This window comes from Agelaius phoeniceus, chromosome 1, assembly GCF_051311805.1.
Source record: "Agelaius phoeniceus isolate bAgePho1 chromosome 1, bAgePho1.hap1, whole genome shotgun sequence".
Taxonomy (NCBI): Eukaryota; Metazoa; Chordata; class Aves; order Passeriformes; family Icteridae; genus Agelaius; species Agelaius phoeniceus.
In genome coordinates this window covers 119,126,503-119,148,398 of record NC_135265.1, presented here as the reverse complement: position 1 = coordinate 119,148,398, position 21,896 = coordinate 119,126,503, and the positions used below count along the sequence as shown (strand labels likewise).

Below are 21,896 nucleotides of genomic sequence, written 5' to 3'. Positions count from 1 at the left end.
TAGGTGGTAAGCAGCAACTTTAGCTCATTATTTCACTTCTGTCAGCATTTGATAGTCTCAGCTTTAATATTACAGGACATCTTTAGTATATATCAATAGGCCAGTAAAGGATCAGCTGTAGCATCAGGAATCTTTTGAACTTAAACATGACTTCCAAATCCAAACCTAACTCTAATCCATAATTATGGATAATTTTTTATAAAATAAAAGTCAAAATTGCTTTAGAAAATCCTTGCAAAGACTGTGCTAAAAATTACACCTTCATGTAAAGAAATTTAGAAGGATGTGCAGTTTTAATGAGGTACTGAGGCATAAAACATAAAAAAAAGCTACCAAACAAAATCAAAATAAATCACTAGATTTTCTAAAGATAGAATGGGAGATTGATGCTCTACAGTTTATCATGGAGGCTGCCAGGTACTGTACACTGAGTGGCATGCTAAGAAGTGATTCATCTGGTGAATGTGCAATTAATTTGCTACATCTGTTCATAGGGGTCCAAACCCACCTCCATTACCAACATAAAAAGCTGTGAATTTTCAGATTCTAATAACACCATTAAACTTATAAGCTGCACCTCGGAAACTGCACCTGGGGTTCTCATATCCTCCCACTCTGATATTAAAAATATTCTGCACATCAGCTGTTATTATTCATGTAAAAATGACACAAAGAGAAGCTTTCTCCACAGGCTTATGCTGACACCAACGCCCTTAGTTATTTAAACTGTAGTGTAAGGATTTTTGTCCAGGTAAATGCAATCATCAGAACTCCACTGACTGAGACCAGTTAAGCTGTGTGCACTCTAGCAAAAGCTTTTTAGAATTGCATTTAGAAAGAATTATTCCCAGTCATATCTTCAGTGGAGTTAGAAAGAGCTGGCTTTGAACCCATATTAAATTTGTGACAGTCTGTAGCTGTGTTTAGAAGTGACTTTTGTTAGCCTGTTTCCACAGTCAGACCTGTTCCTGGAGGCTATAACTTGTCAGTAAAACTCCAGTCTTAAATTAAGCATAGAGGATGATTCTTGGGGCTGGAAGCAAATTAAAACTTGAAATGCTCTGGGATCACTCTTTAACTTTCTGCTCCAACTTGCTGGTTTTGTCGTAGAATTGGTACATATTTATTAGCCACTGTCAGCTTAGTGAAACTGAAGTTATTACAAACATTGAAAATATTCTGAACAGGTTTCAATATAATACTTAAAATACCAGAAACTGAAGCAAAAGCAAACAAGCAGTCTGCCCAGACAAGTCAAACCAACTTTATCTGCCTCTCCAGCAGAGTGACAAAACCTGTAGCTAATGGGAACACAGCACACGTGACTTAGCTTGTCTTTGCTGACGCCGTCCTTCGCCACGGCCCACCCTGACAGTGCCATAAACACCATCACATACCCCACTTCATCTGATTGCCTTCACAGACACTAACTGAAGCACACTTAAATTAGGAGAAAGGTTACGCCATGTTCCTTCCTTTCAGTAAAGAGAAAGACAACTTCAAAGAACAACTTGAAGGGCCTGCTGTCTTTCCCTTAATTATTGACTATGAAATTAGCCTTAGGCAACTACTCCCCAAGTTAAGCCTCTAAAGTCAGGAATGATGAACCTGGGCCCTAGAAAAGATAAAGCTACTGCAATATGGGTGCAAAAAATGACTGTAAAACATTCCCAGAGGAGTCAGCATGAGTTGACAGGATATACTGAATACCATTCTTCAGATCTCTTCCAGGTCTTAGACTAACTCATTCATGGAATTTTTACTGCTGAGCTGTTTTGAGAGCATGCTTATTAAAATTGCAGATGACAGAGAGCCAGGAAAGTCTGAAAGCATATTGAAGGACAGGACTAGTATTCAATCTTGACCAACCAAAAAAATGGATTGAGGAAATCACAATACACTCAGGTGAAGGCAAGTGTGAGTTATCACACTCAGGAAGAATGAACGCACTGAGGGGATGATGCAAAGTTCTGCAGAAAATATCCAGGGTGCAGGGGATATCAAACCAAAGTGGAGACAAGAATGTTGTATTGCCCAACAATTCAAAGGAGCCCAATGCAGACCCAGGGCAAGGCAGAGGGAAGGGACACACCAAATAGGGAGAGAAGTACATTTCAACTGAGCTGCCAGATGTCTGAAATTCCTATGGAAATATACAGTATTCACTCAGACAATAACTCTGGGTAGAAAAAAAGGACTAAAGAGATGACAAAAACAATGTCTAAAAATGCATTATTGGGGATGTAACAAAGAAAGACACTTTTTACTTGTCTAGAGAATAACCCTGATTTTTAGACTACATAACTTCTTCAGGTAAGAAGAAAAGCTAAAGCGTCTTGTGCTTGTTTTGATCATGTACCTGTACAAATAAATATTTCCTCTGTTCTCAGGATGTTTTCAAAATACAAGCACATTATGCCTTTGAGGATGCTTGTTTTCCATTTTGTACAGAGAACACGGGAAAAGCATCCTCTTCTGCTCAGACTGTTCAGTTCTGCTCGTGTTAGCTGGGTGTGCCCCAGAGAGGCACTCTGTGCCGTGCAGTTAATCCTGCAGAATGTCTTGCTGGAGTACCTGTGTGATTTCATCTTTTTACTGTAACCAGGAAACTAAACTAACTCTGATTTTGTGATCTTCCATCTCCCCAGTTTCACAAGTGCTGCTCTTTGTGATAAATACGGCCATCAGTAATGCTTTTTCCTTGCTAAATAGCACCCTGAAAATAATAAAGATGTGTAAAAGACATTAATGCAAATGTGAAAAGAAACACTGAAACATTATTAATGCTCCCTAAATTTGAATATTCTAATTAATAGCTGTATCTGCCATGATAAAGAATCCACAAGACACAGGGCTTACATGGCTGAACTATGGCACCTCATAATATCCTTTGATGCTTTTAAGACATGCACCACCATGGTACTCAAAGAACTCCATGGCTGAAATTTATTTCAAACAAAATGCTCTGAATAAATAATTTGGAGTTGTTTAACCTCTATGACAAAAATCAATAAAACCCTCTTTCTTTTTCTACAAGATCTTAGTGAGTGGCAAGTGAAGACAACAGAAGAATTGGCAGAATGTAAGTCACAGAATATGCATTCTTTTTGCAACAAACATATTTAGGCTGAAAATATGTGACTTACCCCATAATTTTAAGGCTTTGTATGTCATCCTGAGGTAAGATTGGGGATTGGAACTAGATGATATTTAGGATCCCTTCCAACCCGAACCATTCTATGAGTCTCGAAGAGTTTTTCTCAAGAAATCAACATCAGGCTAATATTAATAGTTTCTGTATTTATTAAAAAATAGTAATTTGTGTCCTGAGAATATCTCACTTATGGAAACAGTCACTGCCTAGAAAATCTATGCTTACTTCATAATAATGTATTTCAGTTTCCTTAGAGGTGTTTATGAAACTTTAATTAGAGATCAAAGATAATCTGAGGGGCAACACTGGGTATGTTATTTAAGGATACACTGTGTCAGACTGAAAATTAAAGTGTCCTTAAAGAACTAATTTCAAATAAACAGATGGAAAGTATGCAGAGCTGACAGGAGCCCTAAAACACACTGTCAATAATCTTCACTTATAGTTTGACCATATAGGATTGCAATATACACTATTTATATTGTAAAGTAAGAATATACTTTTTATTTCCCCTAAAAACATATTTTTGATGAAGTGAATTTCAGATTGACTAGAATAAAAATCCATCCTACCTGAGTACAGAAAACAAATTCTTTTGCAGTAGAAAAGAACAAAAAGTAATTTTGAAAACTTATTGGGAGAGGGAAATCCTGACACCAGTGAAGCTGGTGGAGTCCTATCAGTAACTCAAATGCACTGCTGATTTAATGTAAGCAGGCCAAATATGAGTAAACTATCAAAGAATGCAGAAGAAAACCTGACATGTCTTAATTACTGGGAAAAAAAAGAGCTGAGTACGTTATTTTACTTTGAACTACCATGTGCTTATTGTATCTTGAAATATTGTGCGCATGCATTATAAAATCATACTGGGAATGCTTGTGAGATTTTAATTTTTTTAAAAAAGGAAAAAAACAGTTGAAAAAAGCCTTTAAGACACAGCAGTTGATTCAGTGTCCTCCTCATGTGTCCCTATGTTCTTTTGGCTATCCATGAGACAAAGTGGGATTACAGCTCTGCAAAAGAATGAGGTGCATTTGTTAACTTCACAGCTCAAGGTGAAATGGCCATCAGTCCACATGTATAAAACTACTTCTTCTAGAACTAGTTCAAATAGATGAAAATCCTCCATACAAACCACCTATTCTTTCCAAATGGGTTCCTCCAAAGCTGTGTCATTGCCTATAAATAACCACTATCATGTGAAATCTAAACCTTTCTGCCAGTAAGCAAGCACTGAGAAGAACAATGTATTATGCAAAATTAAATCATATGAATCATTTTGCAAAATCGGATTTTTAAGTGGGTACAGGCACTTCATATATTATTCAAAGAACAGAAACGTTCCCTTACCTATCATGCTATATTTAGGATTTTTTTTTATGATGGAGAAATAAAAGAGATGAAAGGATGGGAAAAAAAAAAAAGCAGTTGCAGAGAGACAAAGGGAGGCTTAGTCCTAAAAGAAAAAAAAAAATAGCAAAGTTTATTTCTAGGTGTCCCAGCTAATATGATGTACATAGCTATGGGCTAGTAGATCACGTCATGGATTATTCCTTTTCTCCCTTAAAGTGCAATTCTTGGAATTGTGTGGTTTGCAGGAGCCTCATTTTTTATGTTAACAAAAATTACATGGTTTTACCTCTTTGTCTTGCAAAAAATCCCACCTCTCCCCACTCTAAAAATGAACCATAAGGGTTCAAATGCATATACAAACTCCCCAGTGTATTGCATTTGATGGATGATGCATTTTGAAACAAACCTATCTTTCCATGTTTGATTTTCAAGCAGCTGTTCAAGGCCAGGCTGTACTGACTGGTGCTCAGCCTCCCGAAGGAGCAGCCAGGGTATCCAAATCTGGCCCTGGTGACACCACAGCCCCCCGAGTGCTGCTCCCCAGTGTCCGGGCACAGCCTGTGAGATGGGGGATGGGGAACTGAGGGCTAATGGACACAGAACATCCTGAGTTGGAAGGGATCATCACAGTCCAACTCCTGTGCACAGCAGGACCATCCGCAAGAGTCACCACGTGGTGAGAGCATTGTTGGAACACTTGTTGAGCTGCCAGGCTGTGACCACTTCCCTGGGGAGCCTGTTCCAGTGCCCAAGCACCCTTTGGGTGAAAAACCTTTCCCCAATATCTGACCTAAACTTCTCCTGACAAACCTCCTCCCATTCTCTTGGGGATGACATGTTATGACACAGGGACACTGAGTCAAACCCCCACTTACCACCGTTCTGGCCCAGGGATTCCAGGATCCCTTGGGTCTCACCCAAGCAGTGCTGCATGTCAGGTACTGTATCCAGTTTTGGGCCTCTCAATTTAGGAAGATATTGGGGTGCTGGAGCAAGTCCAGAGAGGGGGAATGGAGTAGCTCAAGAGCACAAATGGAGCACAAATTTTAGGAGGAGCAGATGATGGAGCTGGGGGTGTTTAGGCCTCTGGGAGGGAAGGAGGCTCAGGGGTGACATTACAGCTCTCAACAGCTCTCTCAAATGAGGTTGTAGCCAGATGGGGGTCGGTTTCTTCTTCCAGACAACCAGCGACAGGATGAAAGGACACAGTCTTAAGCTGCACCATAGGAGGTTTAGGTTGGCCATTAGGAAGAATGTCTTCACAGAAAGTGTGACTAGATACTGGCATGGGCTGCCCAGGGAGGCGGTGAAGTCACCGTCCTTGGAAGTGTTTAAGGAAAGACTGGACCTGGCACTCAGTGCCATGGTCTAGTTGTCACGGTGGTGCTCGGTCACAGATTGGACCCGATGCCCCCTCAGGCCTTTTCCGGGCCGATCCGTTCCGTGGCTCCGTGGCTCTGAGAAGAGCCGAGGGAGGGAGGGGAGGAGGGCGGTGCCGCCCCCCGCCCCTGCGAAGGCGCGAGGGGGAGGGGGCAGGGCGCATGCGCGCGGCGCGCGGGGCCCGCCGAGCCGCCCCTGCCTGGTGCGCGCGGACGGGGAGAGTGTGGGCAGCGGTGACGTTATGACGCCGCTCTGCGCGTGTCGCCAGCCGCGCGACCCACGCACGGTCCGCCGGGCTCGTGCTTGCTCCTCCAGCCGGGCCGCCGCGCGCGGGCGGGGCGGAGGCGCCATCCCTCCTCCTCCTCCTCCTCCTCCTTCTCTCCGTTCTCCTCCTCCTCCTCCCCCTCCTCTCCGGGTCCCCTCTCTGGCGGCCCGGCCCCTTCCCCTCGGCAGAGCGGCGCCTCCTCCTCCTCCTCCCGCTCCCGGCTGTGCCGGACAATAGGGGCGAGCGCGGCGCGTGTCTCCCCCAGCGCGGCCCCCGGCCCTCCATGCGCGGCGCCGGGCAGCGGGGCTGACAGCGGCTCCCGCCGGCGGCAGCGCGCCTGAGGGAGGGAGGGAGCGGCGGCGGCCGCGGGCTGAGGGCCGGGACTCGCCGCCCCGGGCGCTGACAGAGCCGTCCCGCTCCGCCGCCTCCCCCTCGCTCCCGCCGGCGGCTCCCGCCGGGCTTTGGCGGCGGCGGAGCACAAAGGCGCGGGGCCCGGCGCGGCCCGGCCCGGCCCCCCGGGGGGCGCGGGGGCGGCAAGGAGGCGCCGGGCCCCCGCGGGGCTTCGCCGCCCGTCCTTCCCCGCTGCGGCGAGCCCTGCGCGGGCAGGTGCGGCGGGCGAGGCCGCTGCCCCGCGGCGGGCCGGCGCACGGAGGCTTCGTCAATGGAAGTATGTTACCAGCTGCCCGTGCTGCCGCTGGACAGGCCGGTGCCGCAGCACGTCCTCAGCCGCAGAGGGGCCATCAGCTTCAGCTCCAGCTCCGCGCTCTTCGGCTGCCCCAACCCCCGGCAGCTCTCGCAGGTAGGCACTGCTGCTGGGCCCGCCGCCCTTGCGCGCCTGCACCCGAATACCGGCGCGGTGGCGAGAAAATGCAGCATTTAATATTTTTATGGCTAGTTATTGCCGAGGTTATTTATTTAGCATCGCTTGCGATGCGAACGGTGAGTTCCGTGGGGTTTTTTTTTATTTCTACAGCCAGTGGGTTATTTTTTTTTTATCCTGTAATTTTTAAGCTAGGACTGTTTTTTATCTCTTTTATTAGCTTGGGCTTTCTTTGAAGGGTCCAAATTTCCTGTGGGGTTGCCAAAAGCTGCAGCGACTTTACTGAAATGGTGAACATGCACTGCAGTGTTTTATTTGGGATGCTCTGCTTTTTCTCTCTCCAAGTATTGAGGCTTGGCAATTTGTCTAGAAGAAGACAAAGATCCTTGGCTTTTTCGTTTCCACGGTATTGCTCCCAGCCCGTATTACATCAGTCACAATGTGAACTGTACTGTATTTTGTTTCATCTGATCGTGTTGGAAATACTGTGAAAAAGGTCATTATAACTCTCAAGACAAAAGGCAGGTTTTTCTTGTGAACACTGCCCTAAATTTCTGGATGTGCGTTAGTATGGTTTCCCAGCACCCAGTGATGAAATTATATTCTGGCGGAAGTCTCTGGAGAAAATCTGGAATTATGGTGGAAAGCATATGTTTTAGTGGAATCAGCCCGTTTTGGCTTCGAGGGATTTCCTATGTCGAGATTGAAAGGTCTATTTAAGTGCTGTGAAGTATGTTGTCCTTACAAAGATGTTGTCTTTGCATGTGTAATGGTAATTTTTTGTTCTTTACGTTTTTGGTGTATCTTACTAAGTTATTCTACTTTTTTTTTCATGACTTGCTGTGCTACACATACGTCTTTGTAGAAAGTACAGAGCTGCCAGTCGCTTTTGGCTTCCTCCCCTGTTCCGTAGCAGTGGAGCTCTGTGTGTGTGTGAGCATTAGGCACATGTAGGAAAAATCAACAAAATACTGTGTTAATGACCAGGAACTTGAATGCACGTGGAAACAATTATTAGCAAGCAGATGAAGATGAACATATGTTGGCAATACTTCCTTCCCTGATATACATGTAATAATTGCCAAAAAACTTTGGTTTTATGGCAAATTAATTTTCCATGGCAAAATTAATTTTTATAGCAAATTAAATTTTATAGCAACCAGGTTAGGATCTTTTCCATTTGTACTGCTTGTTCTGAGCTGTACTTAGTGATGGTGGCTTTTCCATATATATAAGTCCTCTTGAAGGTCCAACCTAATATAGCACATTTCGTTCTGTGGAGATGTCTCCCTTCTTTGAAGCATTCGTGGTTTTCTGAAAAGGAATAGGCAGAATGGTCAAGGTGATACATTGTATTTCTTTCTGTATGGTCTCCAGAACAGGTGGTGCATGAAGTGTACACAAGCTTACCAAATTACATCTGGTATTGACATTTAAAGCGCTTTTTCTTTAACTTTCAAGCTTCTCAATGAATTCCCTATTATCAGGCTAGTATGTCCCTCAAAGAAGAGGTACTTGAGTAACCTGTAAAAAGGGAAAACTATGTGTGCTTAACCAGGTAATATTTTGTCTGCATAAACCAACAAGTAACCAAGTTTATGCAATAATAAGGAATTAGGATATTTAAGTGAGGAAGCCTTTGCTGTTATCCGACATCTGATTAGCTTTACCTTTTTTCCTCTTTCCTTGAAGTCTCCTGCAAACAATAGGATGTGAATAGGTCTGCCAGACCTGCAATCACAGGTTGGTGTAAATGACGGACTAAGAATCATCACTAGTGAGGTTCGTGATTCTGTGTAACTTGTGAATATAGCTTCACCTTACAAGTCTTTTGTAAGACATTCCAGTTTCACTTCTGTCCAAAGAGTGCTGAACCCTTAGCAGTTTGTCATTTTCAGTCTTCTGCTCCAGATAGCTTTGAGCAATAGGAGTAGCACTGGAGATATGTACCCAAGGAGCTGGTATGTACAGCCAGCATTTTACAACTAAGAGACATTTAGCAGGTTTTCTTGGAAAATGTAAGGCCTTGAAAATTACATTCCCACTTACAGATTAAAAGTGACTTGACATGATTGAGTCATAAGATGTTTTAGGCTTATCCTTCCAGCAAGAAGGTATTTTATATGGGAAACATACATGAGATTAATGCACACTACATTAGACATAGCATTTAATTGGACAGACCTAAGCAGGCAAATATTTATCTCTTAATTTATTAAGTAGAATTTCAGTTTTCTTGAAGTTTCTCTGTATGGATTCAAAATGTTTTCAAAATTCAAAATGTATGTTGCTTTTTTAAAGCTTAAATAAAGTGGTGCTGGAAATGACCTCGAGGATTCTGGTTTACTCCTCTCAGCCCTAGGAAGGATAAATTGTACTTGCAGCATTATTGGCAGATGTTTGTCTAATCTGTTTGCTTAATCTATTTTTTAAGATATAGTCTTATGAGATGCAGTGAGTTGACATAACTCATTATTGCTGAAGGTTAAAAGCCCTGACATTGGGAACGTGTTATTACTGCTTCCTCTATGCCATCTCTGATGCTTGTCAGGTGTTTGCTCATTCAGTTCACTAAAACAGCACAAAACTAACCCAAGCAGGAAACTTGGTAGCTTCCTGCCATCACTTTGAGTAAAACAGGCTTATTGAAGTTTTACAGAACTGATTTAAATGAAAAGATGGTACCACTAGACTTTTGAAAGTCATAAAAGCTTTAAATAATAGAAATTACTCAATCTCACTAGTCAACTGTTCTTAATAGTGCTTAACACTTCTTGTCATAAAACAATTCTTTCTTAATACTGAAAATCTTAGTTGTGGTGATTTACACCTTTCACTGTATGCAGTAAATGTAGAGAAAGGCTTATTCCTTTTTGCTTGTAGTTTTCTTTTATGCATTAATGATTTCCCTGTAGTCTTAATTTTTGTCAATTTCAAAGTCTTTACAACAAAAATAATAAAGGTAACATCTGGAGGTTATTTGTGATATTTATTGTTTAAGTCCAGTCAGGTGAAAAGCTGCTGTTGTATGGGTATATACAAATGTTTCAGTTAATAATCATCTTTAAATATGAAATAATTTTAAGTGCTATTGTTAAAAGCTGGTTTTGAGGGCATTTGAATGTATAAGTGTTGAAAATACCAGGATATTTCACATTGATGAGATTTGAATTGAGGTTCACTGTGAGATCAGGTGAATGTTAACTAGTACCTTGGATCATACATTCAGGGTGTTCATTCCATTATCTTTTTCAAATTAAAGCTGAGCTTTCAGAGAACAATTTTTGATTTATTGCTTCATCTAGTTTTTAACTTGGGTTGTTAATAGAAGTTAAAAAGTTTCTAGAATTGTACTTACTTAGTGTGAAAATTCTTAGTCTGCGTTTTTATGAATAAGGATTTATAATGAAAACCACAAATGTAGCTGCAAGCTACTTTTAGATTGTCCTGCATTGCACTCCCCCTCACCCCATGCTGAATTGACATAAACATATCATAAATGAGTAAGAAAACTTTGGCCTAACCTGCTATTTTTGACTCATTCCCATCTTTCTACTTTGTAACTGGTTCTGCAGTCTCTTTAGTTCCTCCCAAAATGGCATCAATGGTATCTAGTAGCAGTGTCTGAATAGAAGTAAAGATCTAGCTTTAGGCTTTCTGTTTTTAAATTACTGAAATTGATGATGACAAAGAAAGATATGTCCTAATGATGAAATTGCATGAAGAGGGAATGGAGCAAACAATAGAAGACTCCATTTGAATCTCAGAAATGTAGGCACTGTCTGCACCTGAAGTGCCAAGTGCTACTGTGTACCAGGCAGTACCATGGCCTGCAGCCTGGTATTCACTAGCCTGCTTCACGACCCTTCTTCTTTGCATCTCCATTTCATGCATGTGAGCAATGCAGTGTCAGACTTGGTGACTCTCATACCTGAACAACAGATTGTACATCACACAAATGGAATCCTACGGAATTTGACTTGGGGGATGAAGTGGGGGAAAGTCACTAAGAACAACTAGAAATATACTGCATTGGTTGATTCTTCAGTGAAAGGTGTATCCTTCCACTTTCCCAGCATTAGCAAAGTGGTTAGACCACCTTTTTTTTGTGTCACTGTCACCTTCTTCTTGTCACTGTCACCTGATGTAAACCAAACGTGTTTTGCTCTGCATGTAGCAGGGTAAGTTAAAAGATGCAGTTGAGAGGTGTATTTATATGGTCTGGACATAGACACTGGTCTTTAATTCCATGGTTGCACCTTTTTGCTGAGAGAAGTGTTGGCATGACCTATTTTTCCATTGCAGCTGCTCATTTCTACTCCTGCATCTTCCTCTTAGTTGTGTCAACTTTTTTTTCCCTTTTTTCTTTTTCTTTTTTTTTTTTTTTGATCAGGTTATTTTTCAGCCATGGCTGACTCATTTTACAGTTTCATAAATGATTGTGACTGTTAGTAAGGAGGAAGCAGCACACCACAATGCTAGACTAGGAGTAGCGAGCAGTAGAGCAGCAGAAGGAATGCCTTTCATTGGCCCTACTACTGAATGTGAAACCTTGTCCTAAGCCCCTTTCTTTTCTCATCCACCATTTTTCATAACTTTTCTTCTATACCTTTCTAATCCTCTTCATCAGTGCTTCTCAATTGCTGGCTCTTTCATTAGATTTCGCCTGCCATTTCCCGTATCTCTACTGCATGAATAATTAATGAGTTAAAATAATGAAATAATTTTCACATTGTGATTCCTAGCCTCTGGAATTAATTCTGTGTTGCTGCTCTGCTTGCCATTCCCTTCATCTTGTATTTATTGTGTCTGGTTGCTGAGATTGCATCTATTCATATGAGAGGGAGAGACTGACGCTGACTCTACGCACAGCACAGACAAGTTCTGATTGAGGCTTTCATACACTACAGTAATTTTATGTGGCAGTTCATTTTTAAAATGCCCTGAGTTTTATGACCAATTAACTTTTTCGTATGTTCTAGTGTAAAGCAACATTGGTACTTCATTCAGCAAAAAGGTCATAGCAGCTTCTTTTATGGCCTAGAATTGTCTATGTACGATCTAAACAGAATAATAGTTTTAAGTCCCCATTAATTAGATTGTCTTAAATCACCAGAAGTCAGTTCTCCTTTGTCCAGATTGTGTAATAGTATGATTGTGCTTTGTATGAACCTCATTTTTAAGATGCTGTCTTTAAAGAGAAATTGATTTGAAAAGAGAGATTATAGCTATGTGCTCAAGTTGGGAAATACTGAATTTTAACCATAAAACAATTTTACAAGAAGTCAGCATTAGTATATGAATATTCCATATTCTATATGAACTAATTATATAGTAATAGCAGGCAAATACAGGTTGTTGGAGTTCAGAGTGTTTTCTGTGGGATGTCTGTTTCAGCAGCTTTCCTGAAAAAAATCCCTGTTTGCTAGGTAAGTGTGTTTTTCTAGGTTGGATGAGAAAAGCAACAGTGTCCAAACTCAGTTAATTCTGAGTCCATAAGCTCAGCTTTGAGTTAATAACATATCATAAAATAATGTAATTTTTCAGACACGTCTGCTCTGCAGTTTTGGAGCATGAAAAACAATGCTGAGGATATCTGCATTATGAATCTTTATTTCTTTGATTCTTCTATTTTTGAAAAGCCTACAGTGGAAAAAAATGCTGGTAATAGAATGGTGATTTGTTAGAACAGTTCTCTATCATGACAATGACCATTGGCTTCTTGTTTTCTTGTGTTTCCCTCATCACTTGGTACCTGCAACTTTTCACTGGTTTTCTACTCAGTAATTTTCTTGCATTGAAGATCTCAGATTCATGACTACATTTCCAAGTCATGCTAGGTTATGGCTCATATATATGAAACACCTTTTGGATTGGAGTGAACCTGTTGTATTTGCTTTTGTTCACTGCACCTGCATGGGAATAATGAGTAATTTGACAGCTCAAGTTAGTTTGATGGTTTGCCTTTTTTTTTTTTCCTCCCAGAAATGTGGAACTAGAGTAGCTTAGTTGTCCTTTACTATGTAAATATTTGTTAACACATGTCAGTATTTTCCTCATGTGAATTTATACATTTGTGTGTCTAAGATACAGATTCATGTATCTTATGATTGAAGGAATGTAGTGTGTTCTGTTAGAATGTCTTTTCTTTGTAAATGAAGGCATGAAGATGGACAGGCTAAAAATTGGAATCTTAATCTTGGTAGTCATATTACATAAAGCATTTAGTGTAAATCATCATTCCTGTGCATTCACAGCTGAATGAAATGTTCAGTTCTGCTTGAAAAAAGTCTTTTATATAAGCAAGCACAAATACATGGTGTGGGCATGCACGTGCATGTAGGGTCTCATAAGAAGCATGTGTCTGTCTGGGACCAGGAATTGAACACAGACTTCTCAAGTTCTAGTTCAGAGTTATGCACAAAATCCTCTCTCGAAATGTTGAAAGAGTTCGAGTTTCATCGGATTTGAATTTTTCTTCAGTTTGTTCTGATTATGTCATTAACAAGTAACTGCAGTGTAAATAACCACCCTGTGTAATCCAACAAGGCAGCCTGCCAAAGAAAAAATGTCTTATTATAAAAATGCAGTTATGGGAAACTAGATTTAGGGGTTAGTTGGAGTGTTGTTTATTTGTATGTTTGCGTCCTGGCTGTATTGTAAGGAATTTGTAGCCAAATATTTTGTTTTCTCTCTAGTTGAAAATAAATTTGTGGCTGTTATCTTGCCTTCCCTGCCCTCCTCCCTTCCATACCCTGAGAATTTTTTACTTCTGTTACAGCAGCCTGACTCCTGTTTTCCTCCCACTTCCCCCCTCTTTGTACACCTTTGATATGGCAATCTGATTTATTATCTTCCTGACCACACTCCCACAATAATTATAATTAGAGATTCCTGGAGTCTGCTTTTTATCACAAGGTGGAGGGTGAATTCTTTTCTCAGCTTGTAGCTGAAGTAGTGAAGGAGCCAAGGTTTGCAGCAGGCCTTCCTCCTCTGCCTGTGTGAGCATCAGAAGGAGTATGCAGCAATGAGAGTAATAAAGAAAGGTCTGTATTAGTAGAATATTTTACTATTTCTTCCTCTCCTATCTGCCAGATGAGATATGAGGAAAGAAAGACACTGTTTCCTCTACCAGTCACAGGGATTTTTTCCTGTTTCTCCTCCCATGACAGACGTAGCTGGAGGCTACTCTGACTAATAACACTGGATATTTAATACACGTGAAATACAGCCTGTTGCCCCCTTTAGGGCAAGGGGTCAGTTCTATCCCACGGGGTAAAGAAAATCAAAGGAAAATATAAGAAACTTATTCCAAGGCTGTGAAGGAAAAACTCACAATGGGAACTTAGACTTCAGTAGGTGGATCAGCCTTGGAACAGAAAGGATTTAGAAACTGCATGAATTTTCTGTCTGATGTGATGGTTCTTAGTTGTCTTAAGAACGGAGGTACTTGTGGTGTTGGGATGATGGCAAGCAAGTAACTTCCCTAGGGACTCAGTTATATCTGGATCAGAAAAAATTAACACTCTCACAAAAACTACTTTGAACAGAATACTCTGGTAGTGGAGGAACCATAGCTGTTGTGGCAGGAGTGCCACTGGCCTGTGTTGCTTCTTGCTTTGTATTTGTAGCTAATACACCCCATATATTGATGCTGCAGTTGATCACATACAGAGGAGGAGGTTTCATGTTTAGTCAGGCATGAACTTGCACTTCCATTTTCTTAAACTTTCCAGTAAAGTTCATGTGCCACAGTAATCTCTTGAAATATGTGTGTGTGGCAGGGGTGTGTGTCTTATCAGTAGTGCCTTGTCTTCTCTTTTGCAATGGTAAAGTCCTGTAACCAGTTTTCAAAAAGCCTGTAACACTTAAATTTCCTTGATTATTACCTGTGGAATTTTAGACTTCAGCTGCAATAATTGAGCTTTTTCAGGTTTTGAGCAAAAAAAAAATCTGTAGTTTTTTTATAGTCGCAAACATAGTGTGAAACTGCTAAATAATAAATGTCTATATATGGATGGTAAAGGTCAGGTTTTTTGATGGCATTGTTTATTATGAGATTTAGACTGTACATTTGTTATGGAGTTCTGCCACTGTTCTGTTGTGAAGTCTGAGCTACATTTCTTTTAATATGGTGATAATAGGAATTTCTGCACTTTGCACTTAATTTAAACAATATATTTAATACGCTTGTCCTAACTTGTTTTCATTTGGACAAAACAAACTGATTATATTTTTGTCCAGATAAAACAGTGTTTAGCTCACAAATTGGTAGACAAAATGGTAAAGCTTTATTGCCTGAATTAAAACCAAAAAATAATCTTGAATTTTTAACCTTGAGAAGCTCATAATGTCCCAAATGCTAAAAAATTTGTTGTCCCCTCAATATTTTTTCCTTTTCCTTTCAAAAAGGATAATGGTTGTCCTTTGCATCTAGTCCTTCTGCTTATATCTTTGTCACTTCAGATTATTGCAGGAGTTTTGCAACCTACCATAAGTGAAGACTAGAAATCAAACCTAGCAAATTGCAGGTACTAAATTCCTGAAGTTTTGTGTTGGGATTGTACTTTGTGATCATTGACTTTCAGGTTCTTTTAAGGAGGAGAAAGGCTTCATCTCCATACGGGTGTTGAATGGTTGAAGCTATGGTTACCTTGTGTTTTTTCTTTTCCTTGTGATATTGTGATGTTATTTTTGCCACGTCCTTCCATCTTAAGTTCAGACCTGAAGGGATTTTTTTGTTTGTTTGTTTTAATTAAAGGTCTCTGGTTAAAATTCTTCACCTATCACCTTTTGATACAATAGACTGTAAGTGAAATAATCAGCTGTGCACTACAAGGCTAATCCATTTTCATGAGCTTTTTAGGAAAGATGATTTGAGAGGATTAGACAAGGAGCAATTATTCATGATTGGCTGAATAAATAGAAAAGACAATTAAGACTAATGAAGTTTAAGACATTTCTCATCATTCTTAATATTGTTGTATTTATATGAGAACATGGGAAAGAAGCTATATGCTGAAAAATTTGATTGTTTTGGAAGCAATTTGTGAGTCAGGAGATCAAATTTTTCTCTTATGCTGAGCGTGGGTGACAAAGGGTCTGGTTAAGGTGGGAGAAGAGAAAGGTCAGTAAGGCTAGAAAATGCATCTTGAGCTCGTTTCTCAGGGTAATAATACATGTTACAGAAGGTTTTTGTTTCTGACACTCCTGAAATTAAGATTGTAAACGTTAAGTACAATGATTTTTGTGTTTAATGTGTCATGAGAAAGAGAAGGGCAGTTTTTTCAATTCTGCCTTGACATGTAGTAATGCTGTGCTTGATGCTTGGAGAGGCTTTGTGGTTGATGATTATTGTTGACAGGAGCCATCGTTTTTATTACTAATATTATTTTAAATGGAAATTCTTTTTCAGGTATGAGTTTTATTTAATGTCTGCAGTCACAGTTCCAAGGTGCTTTTGGTGTTAAATGTAGAGGCAGTATTGCTTGCACAGTAATTGCTTTTAGCTGCCTATCTTTACTCCTGCTCTAGTGCTGACAGTTGCACTCCTCTGACCCTGTGGAAAGCTGGTTTGCTGAGCTGCAGCAGCAGAAAGCCCTTTAATTTTTGTAGCAGTAATTTTCTGCTCATTTGTCTCTCCCTGGTTTTCTTGCAGGATCTGAGGAGTGTTGGCGCACGGGAAGGAGCAGGGTTATGCGGGCAGAGGCCACCCAGAGTGTGTGGCAACACTGACTCAAGTTGTTTCCATTGCAGTTGGAGGAATGTCCAGAACAGCTGAAATGTGTGGAATTGTTTCACTTTCTTGGCAAACAAGAGTGGGCTCATTAATTCCGTGGTGTTATTCAAATTAAGTAATGCACTGTATTCAGGTATTTAGTATTTCCAAAGACGCGTTGTGCACTCTGTGTCTTTTATATATTATTATTCACATGGCTTCAAAATCTGTAATTTCATCCTTATTAGGTGAGTCCATGGTTCTGTGCGTTTCAGGTATTAGACTTGGCTTGTTTGAACATTTTAAAAGGACTATTGATAACTTTTGAAGAAATTGATTGTACTTGATTAAGTACATTAAGTCAAAAGAATCTGTGGGGTTTTTTTACCTGTAAAACATCCAATTTCAAAATTTGGGTTGTTTGACTTCAAATTATGAAAAATTTTGGTTTTCTTGTCTGTATGAGTAGTAATTTAGAAATAATGTATAAATGAAAGGTTGTTTTCCTGTGAAACTGGAAGTGTCTTTCCACTCTGCATATTTTTAAAGAAAAGTGGCTATGGTTGCTAGAGTTTATAAATTAAGTGTGTGAGAATATGAGGCTCAATCCTGTCATTTGTCTTTGGAGAATTGTTTAGCATACTTAAAAGGCTTGCTAGTGTGTGTTTGTATGTGGGAGTGAGTGTGTATATATATAAATATATACATATGAAAATAAATATATTGATATATATGAAAATGTAGTAACTGAATAAGGATATGGTGGGTGCTGTGTAGATTCAGAAAAGTGTAAAAAACAGTATTCATTGTAGCATTTGCTTCCATGTTGTCCTGTCTCCATCAAGTCACAAGACAAAATTATATCCTCAAGATGACAATTTTGGTAATATTTGTTGCTCTCAGTTGATCTTTTTAAGTAAGAAATTTTACTTACTAGATTGCCAGCCTTTATCAGTTATAGTGAGGTTTTAGAAGCTTTTGGTCAGAACGACACGTTTGTGTTACAGTTGGGAGTGTTTCAGGATGATGTCAGGTAACTGTCGGGATTCTTCTCCTTAGTCCTTTTGGTTTTCCTGGTTCCAGGTTACATGTTGTTAGATATCTCCTTCAAACTTAGTAGAGCTTGCCCTGAAGCATGTCTTAGGCCAAGGACAGTCATACCACAATAGCTGTTCTTTATGTTACTGAGTTGCCAAGTCAAACAAATCTGGATTGACTGTGTACATGTGTGCACAGTTGTTCAGCCATCCATTTCTGCTGAATTTAGTAGAGATCACAGTATGCTGATTATGTTGATTGGCAGAATTATTTTGAATCGTGTCCTGAAGTGCATTCAGTCCTGTGGAGGTATTTGTGTGTGGGTTCATTAGAGGCCTGTGGGGAACTCAACTCCTGGCCTAGGAGCAGTGCCTTGAGCAAGTTGGGATGGCACATGCCCAGAGTCTGCCCAGAGTGGCACCAGGAGAACATTCCTGAGAGCTGTCAACATACAGGAGATAAAATAGGCCATACTGCCTGATACGTTTGCTGGATTGTGATAGAGGAGAAGAAGCTGCAGCAGTAAATGTATTGGTTTCTATGTCATGCATGCTGGCATTTGAGAAGAGAATGGATCAGTAGCAGATGATGGCTCCGCAGCTGAAGTAAAACTTGAGGATGGAAAAGGTGATGTGCATGGCTGTCCTCTCTTAGTAACTCTTCATCTTTGCTGTGTAAGATACCTCGTGATTTCAGGTTATGCCTGAAATCTCCTTTGTAGTATTTGTGAGAGCAAAGACTGAGACTGACAAAAGGCATTATGAGAGATGTGCCACCATTGCCTTTTGGGGTTTGTTCCTCTTGGGAGAAGGTGAAGATCAGATAATTGTGTGACACGCGTGATAGCAGAATATTACCCCGGCATGAGATTGTTGTGAAAACAATGTGGTTTTGTTGAATGCACACATTGATCCACATTTGTTTCATCCATTGTATCCTCTTCCCTCTGCTGCCTGCTTTGCAGCATTGCTTTCTTTGTGTTCGTACATGGTGGCTTAAGCCCAGATGCAGCCTCTCTAAAACCTTCCCTGAAAGTTTTAGGTGTCTTTATGAGGCCTGGTGCTTCACTTCACTCTAAAAGTGCCAATGGAAATATTTGGTAAGTAAAGAAGATGGACCTATTGTGAAAGTATTATTTGTTAGAGTAATATGTGATAAGGTTTTAAGCAGGTTTCTGCTCTTTAGGGCTTCCACGGATCAGTGCTTTGGGAAACAGAAGGAAATGGCTCTTGTCAGTAAGAGAAAGCTGTGAGCTTTTAAATCTTCCACGGACACCTAGGTGTGTGTGTGTGTGTGTGTGTGTGTAATAGTTGTGTATGCTTTCATCCCTGCTTCTTGTGACCCGAGATTATTTGCATATGAATATGGGCTGTGCTGCTAATTTTCTGCAGGGAATGAGAAAAAAAAAAAGATCGTGTGCTGAGTATGGCAGCGCCTACACAGTAGAGGCCCCCAGTGAGGCAGTAGTTGCTGAGTTATAGTTTCCAACATTGGGCTTGCCTCTCAGTTGCTTCTTCAGTGCCTCTGTATTAGTTTTTTCATCTGGTTGAAACCTTCAGTGCAGCGTGACAGATTTTACTCTTCTGTTCCAGTGGTCTTTTAAGCCTCTCGTGGGTCCTCACAAGGATGTGAACAGCTTCACATGTGTCTGGTCCATGGTGTTTTCTCATAGGTGCTGTTATTATCTCTGCCTCCAGTTTGGGCCCCCTGTGCTGCTGCCTTGTCTCGAATTCCAGCAGATCCAGGACTGCTGCCTGCATGCAGCTGGGATAAAGGGGCCATATTTGAGGTGTGCCTAGCACATAATTCACCAGCGGCTTCAGCAGTCCTGCTTCTGGATGGCAGGCTGACTTTGGGTGGGTGCAGGTGTGAGAACTGTACTCTTAACTATGGGGTGACAGGATCTTTCAGCGTGGCTGTTAAAGTACATTTGGAGAGAGGGGTAGTTTTTACTTAGGGTTGAAGGGACTTGCAAAAGCAAGGGCACAGGGAAAGAGAGAGAATCTTGGTTTTGGAAGTGGGCCTCATTCTACTGAAAGTTCAGATGGAGACTTTGTTTACAGTTTCTATTTTCTGTATTTTTTTTCTGAAAGCATACTCTTCCTTTGACTGCTGTCTTAACATCAAAATCAACCAATAGGGAATACAGGCCTGAAATAGCTTACAAAGGGAGACTGTGGAAATGTGATTTTGTCCTTAGCCCACAGATTAGCAATTGGAAAGGGTTTGGTAAAAGTACCAAGGCAATGATATCCAGAGGAAGCTTCTGATATGGGTTAATTAGACCCATGACAAGCTGAAATAATTCTAAGTAAAGTTTCATCCTTGACCTGACAAAACTTGGTTATATGCAAAAAGGGAATTAATATTATATCCTGTCATTGCAGTACTTTCTCAATACCTTTTTTTTTTTTAATATTCAATCCCAGGCATCCTGCAGGTTTTCACTGTTCTATGAGTCCATGGTCCTACACTTTCTGTTTCAGGAAAGTGAAACATGTTAGTGACAATTCCTTGGTGCATTCAAGACTGTAATGTTTGGGTTAAACAAAGATGGAGATTTGCAGTTTGCTAGGCAGGTGAAATGGTTGTGTAGTTAACATAGATAATTAGTGAATGGATTATGTTCTTTAGTTTTCTAGTATGCAGGTCTAACCCTTATGTATCGAAATTTTTTTTTCCAGTTTGCATTTCTGAACTAGCTAGTTACACTTACTTGGCTAAAATGTGCATGGGTTGTCTGCATTTTAAATCTTTCTCAGTACTGTTCTGAAAAATAATGCTGCAGTAAAATTAAGTCAAAGTACTGTTAGACCTCTGCTCTACGGCTGAGAAACAAAGATTGTAGGTGAGATAGGGGATGTGGTTTTCTCTGCGGTGAAAGCCGTGACCTCTCATGTCCTGTGTAATCTGGTTGAAAGGCACTGCTGAAGTGTCCGTCTCCTTCAGCATCTCTGTTCCAGCCTCAGCTACACAGACACACAGAAATGCATCCTTTCACTAGATGTGTTTGGAATCTCTCCTCTTTCATAAGTTCCCTTTCCTTGTCTTACTGGCTCTCCTATAAGCTGTTTTGTCTACTGTAGAAAATGGGAGTTCTTCTGCTCCTATACTTTTGAGGGGAAGAGGGACTCATGCTTAGGGAAGAAGGGTCTGGTTAGTCTGTCATGCTTGATGCTGCTGTTTGAGATGGAAAAGAGTTGAGCATGAACGCAAATACTCTGGGGTCTGAGCATGTAAATGGGGGCCCCAGAACCAGTAAGAGAATTACTGGGGCACATACTGCAATAAGCATTAGTGCTGGCCTCTTTAGTGTTACTTTCACTTTTAACTGCAGTGTATTGCTTTTTCACTGAATGAAATTAATGTGTTTAGGCTTATTTGCAAAAAATTGCTCTGTTAGAGAAGGACGTGTCTTTGATGATAGCCTTTTTATGCCGTATCTCCAAGACTTTCTAAGCCTCCAGCAGCAATCATGGGTTATTCTGATTACTGGGAATGTTTTTTGCTATGGAGAGCAACATGATGTCTTCTTTTTCTGTTTTAGACTAGAAAACATCTCTGGTTTTAAAACTTTTTTTAGTAATTCATAAACATTAAAATACTCTTGGCATGATACGCAACTGCATTTATCTTTCATGAATGTTCACCTTCCTGAGTATATTTCAAGTATTTAAGTATCAACTTATTATTTGACTTATTAGTAACCATTTTGAGGAAAGGACTGTCAAGCTGCTTGTTTTTAAGGTTCTCAAGCAGTGTTTGAATGAAACTAGCTAGTGGACAGATGTGTAGGATAATGCTGAGTCTTCATCATGTGTCTAAACTCCAATAATCTGTCCTTCTTACTCACAAGATGAAGCACATAAATTTAGTATCTCCTACTTTCTTGTCTAAGAATGTTGGTTTGTCTTTTTTTTAACTTCACAACTTCAACTAGAATTCATCAAGCAAACGTGGTATTTAGAAGTGTGAGCTGTACTTTTTGATATTAAAAACACTGAGGTAAAATATTTCAACAGCAGTGTGAAGGAGAAAAAAACCTAGATGTGTAAAACTAGTAGGAAGGCCAGGCAAAAGGCATAGATGAGTGTGTAATTTAAAAGGAAAAAAAATATAGGTGGGGAAGAGGATTTTCATGGGTAGATTTTTCACATACTTGAGA

General features: G+C 40.4%; 1 protein-coding gene across 2 annotated transcripts in view; it reads left to right on the top strand.

Annotated features, from left to right (window-relative positions):
* Positions 1-6,085: 6,085 nt before the first annotated feature.
* PDE7A (phosphodiesterase 7A) overlaps positions 6,086-21,896 on the top strand; it is a 75,942-nt gene continuing 60,131 nt past the window's right edge. Inside the window, exon 1 of one of the 2 annotated variants that reach the window (XM_054638327.2) lies at positions 6,086-6,954. In XM_054638327.2, the coding sequence (XP_054494302.1) occupies positions 6,817-6,954 (138 nt within the window). In that variant the 5' untranslated portion in view covers positions 6,086-6,816. The remainder of the gene's footprint in view (positions 6,955-21,896) is intronic. The other variant, XM_077186077.1, reaches the window with a different exon arrangement.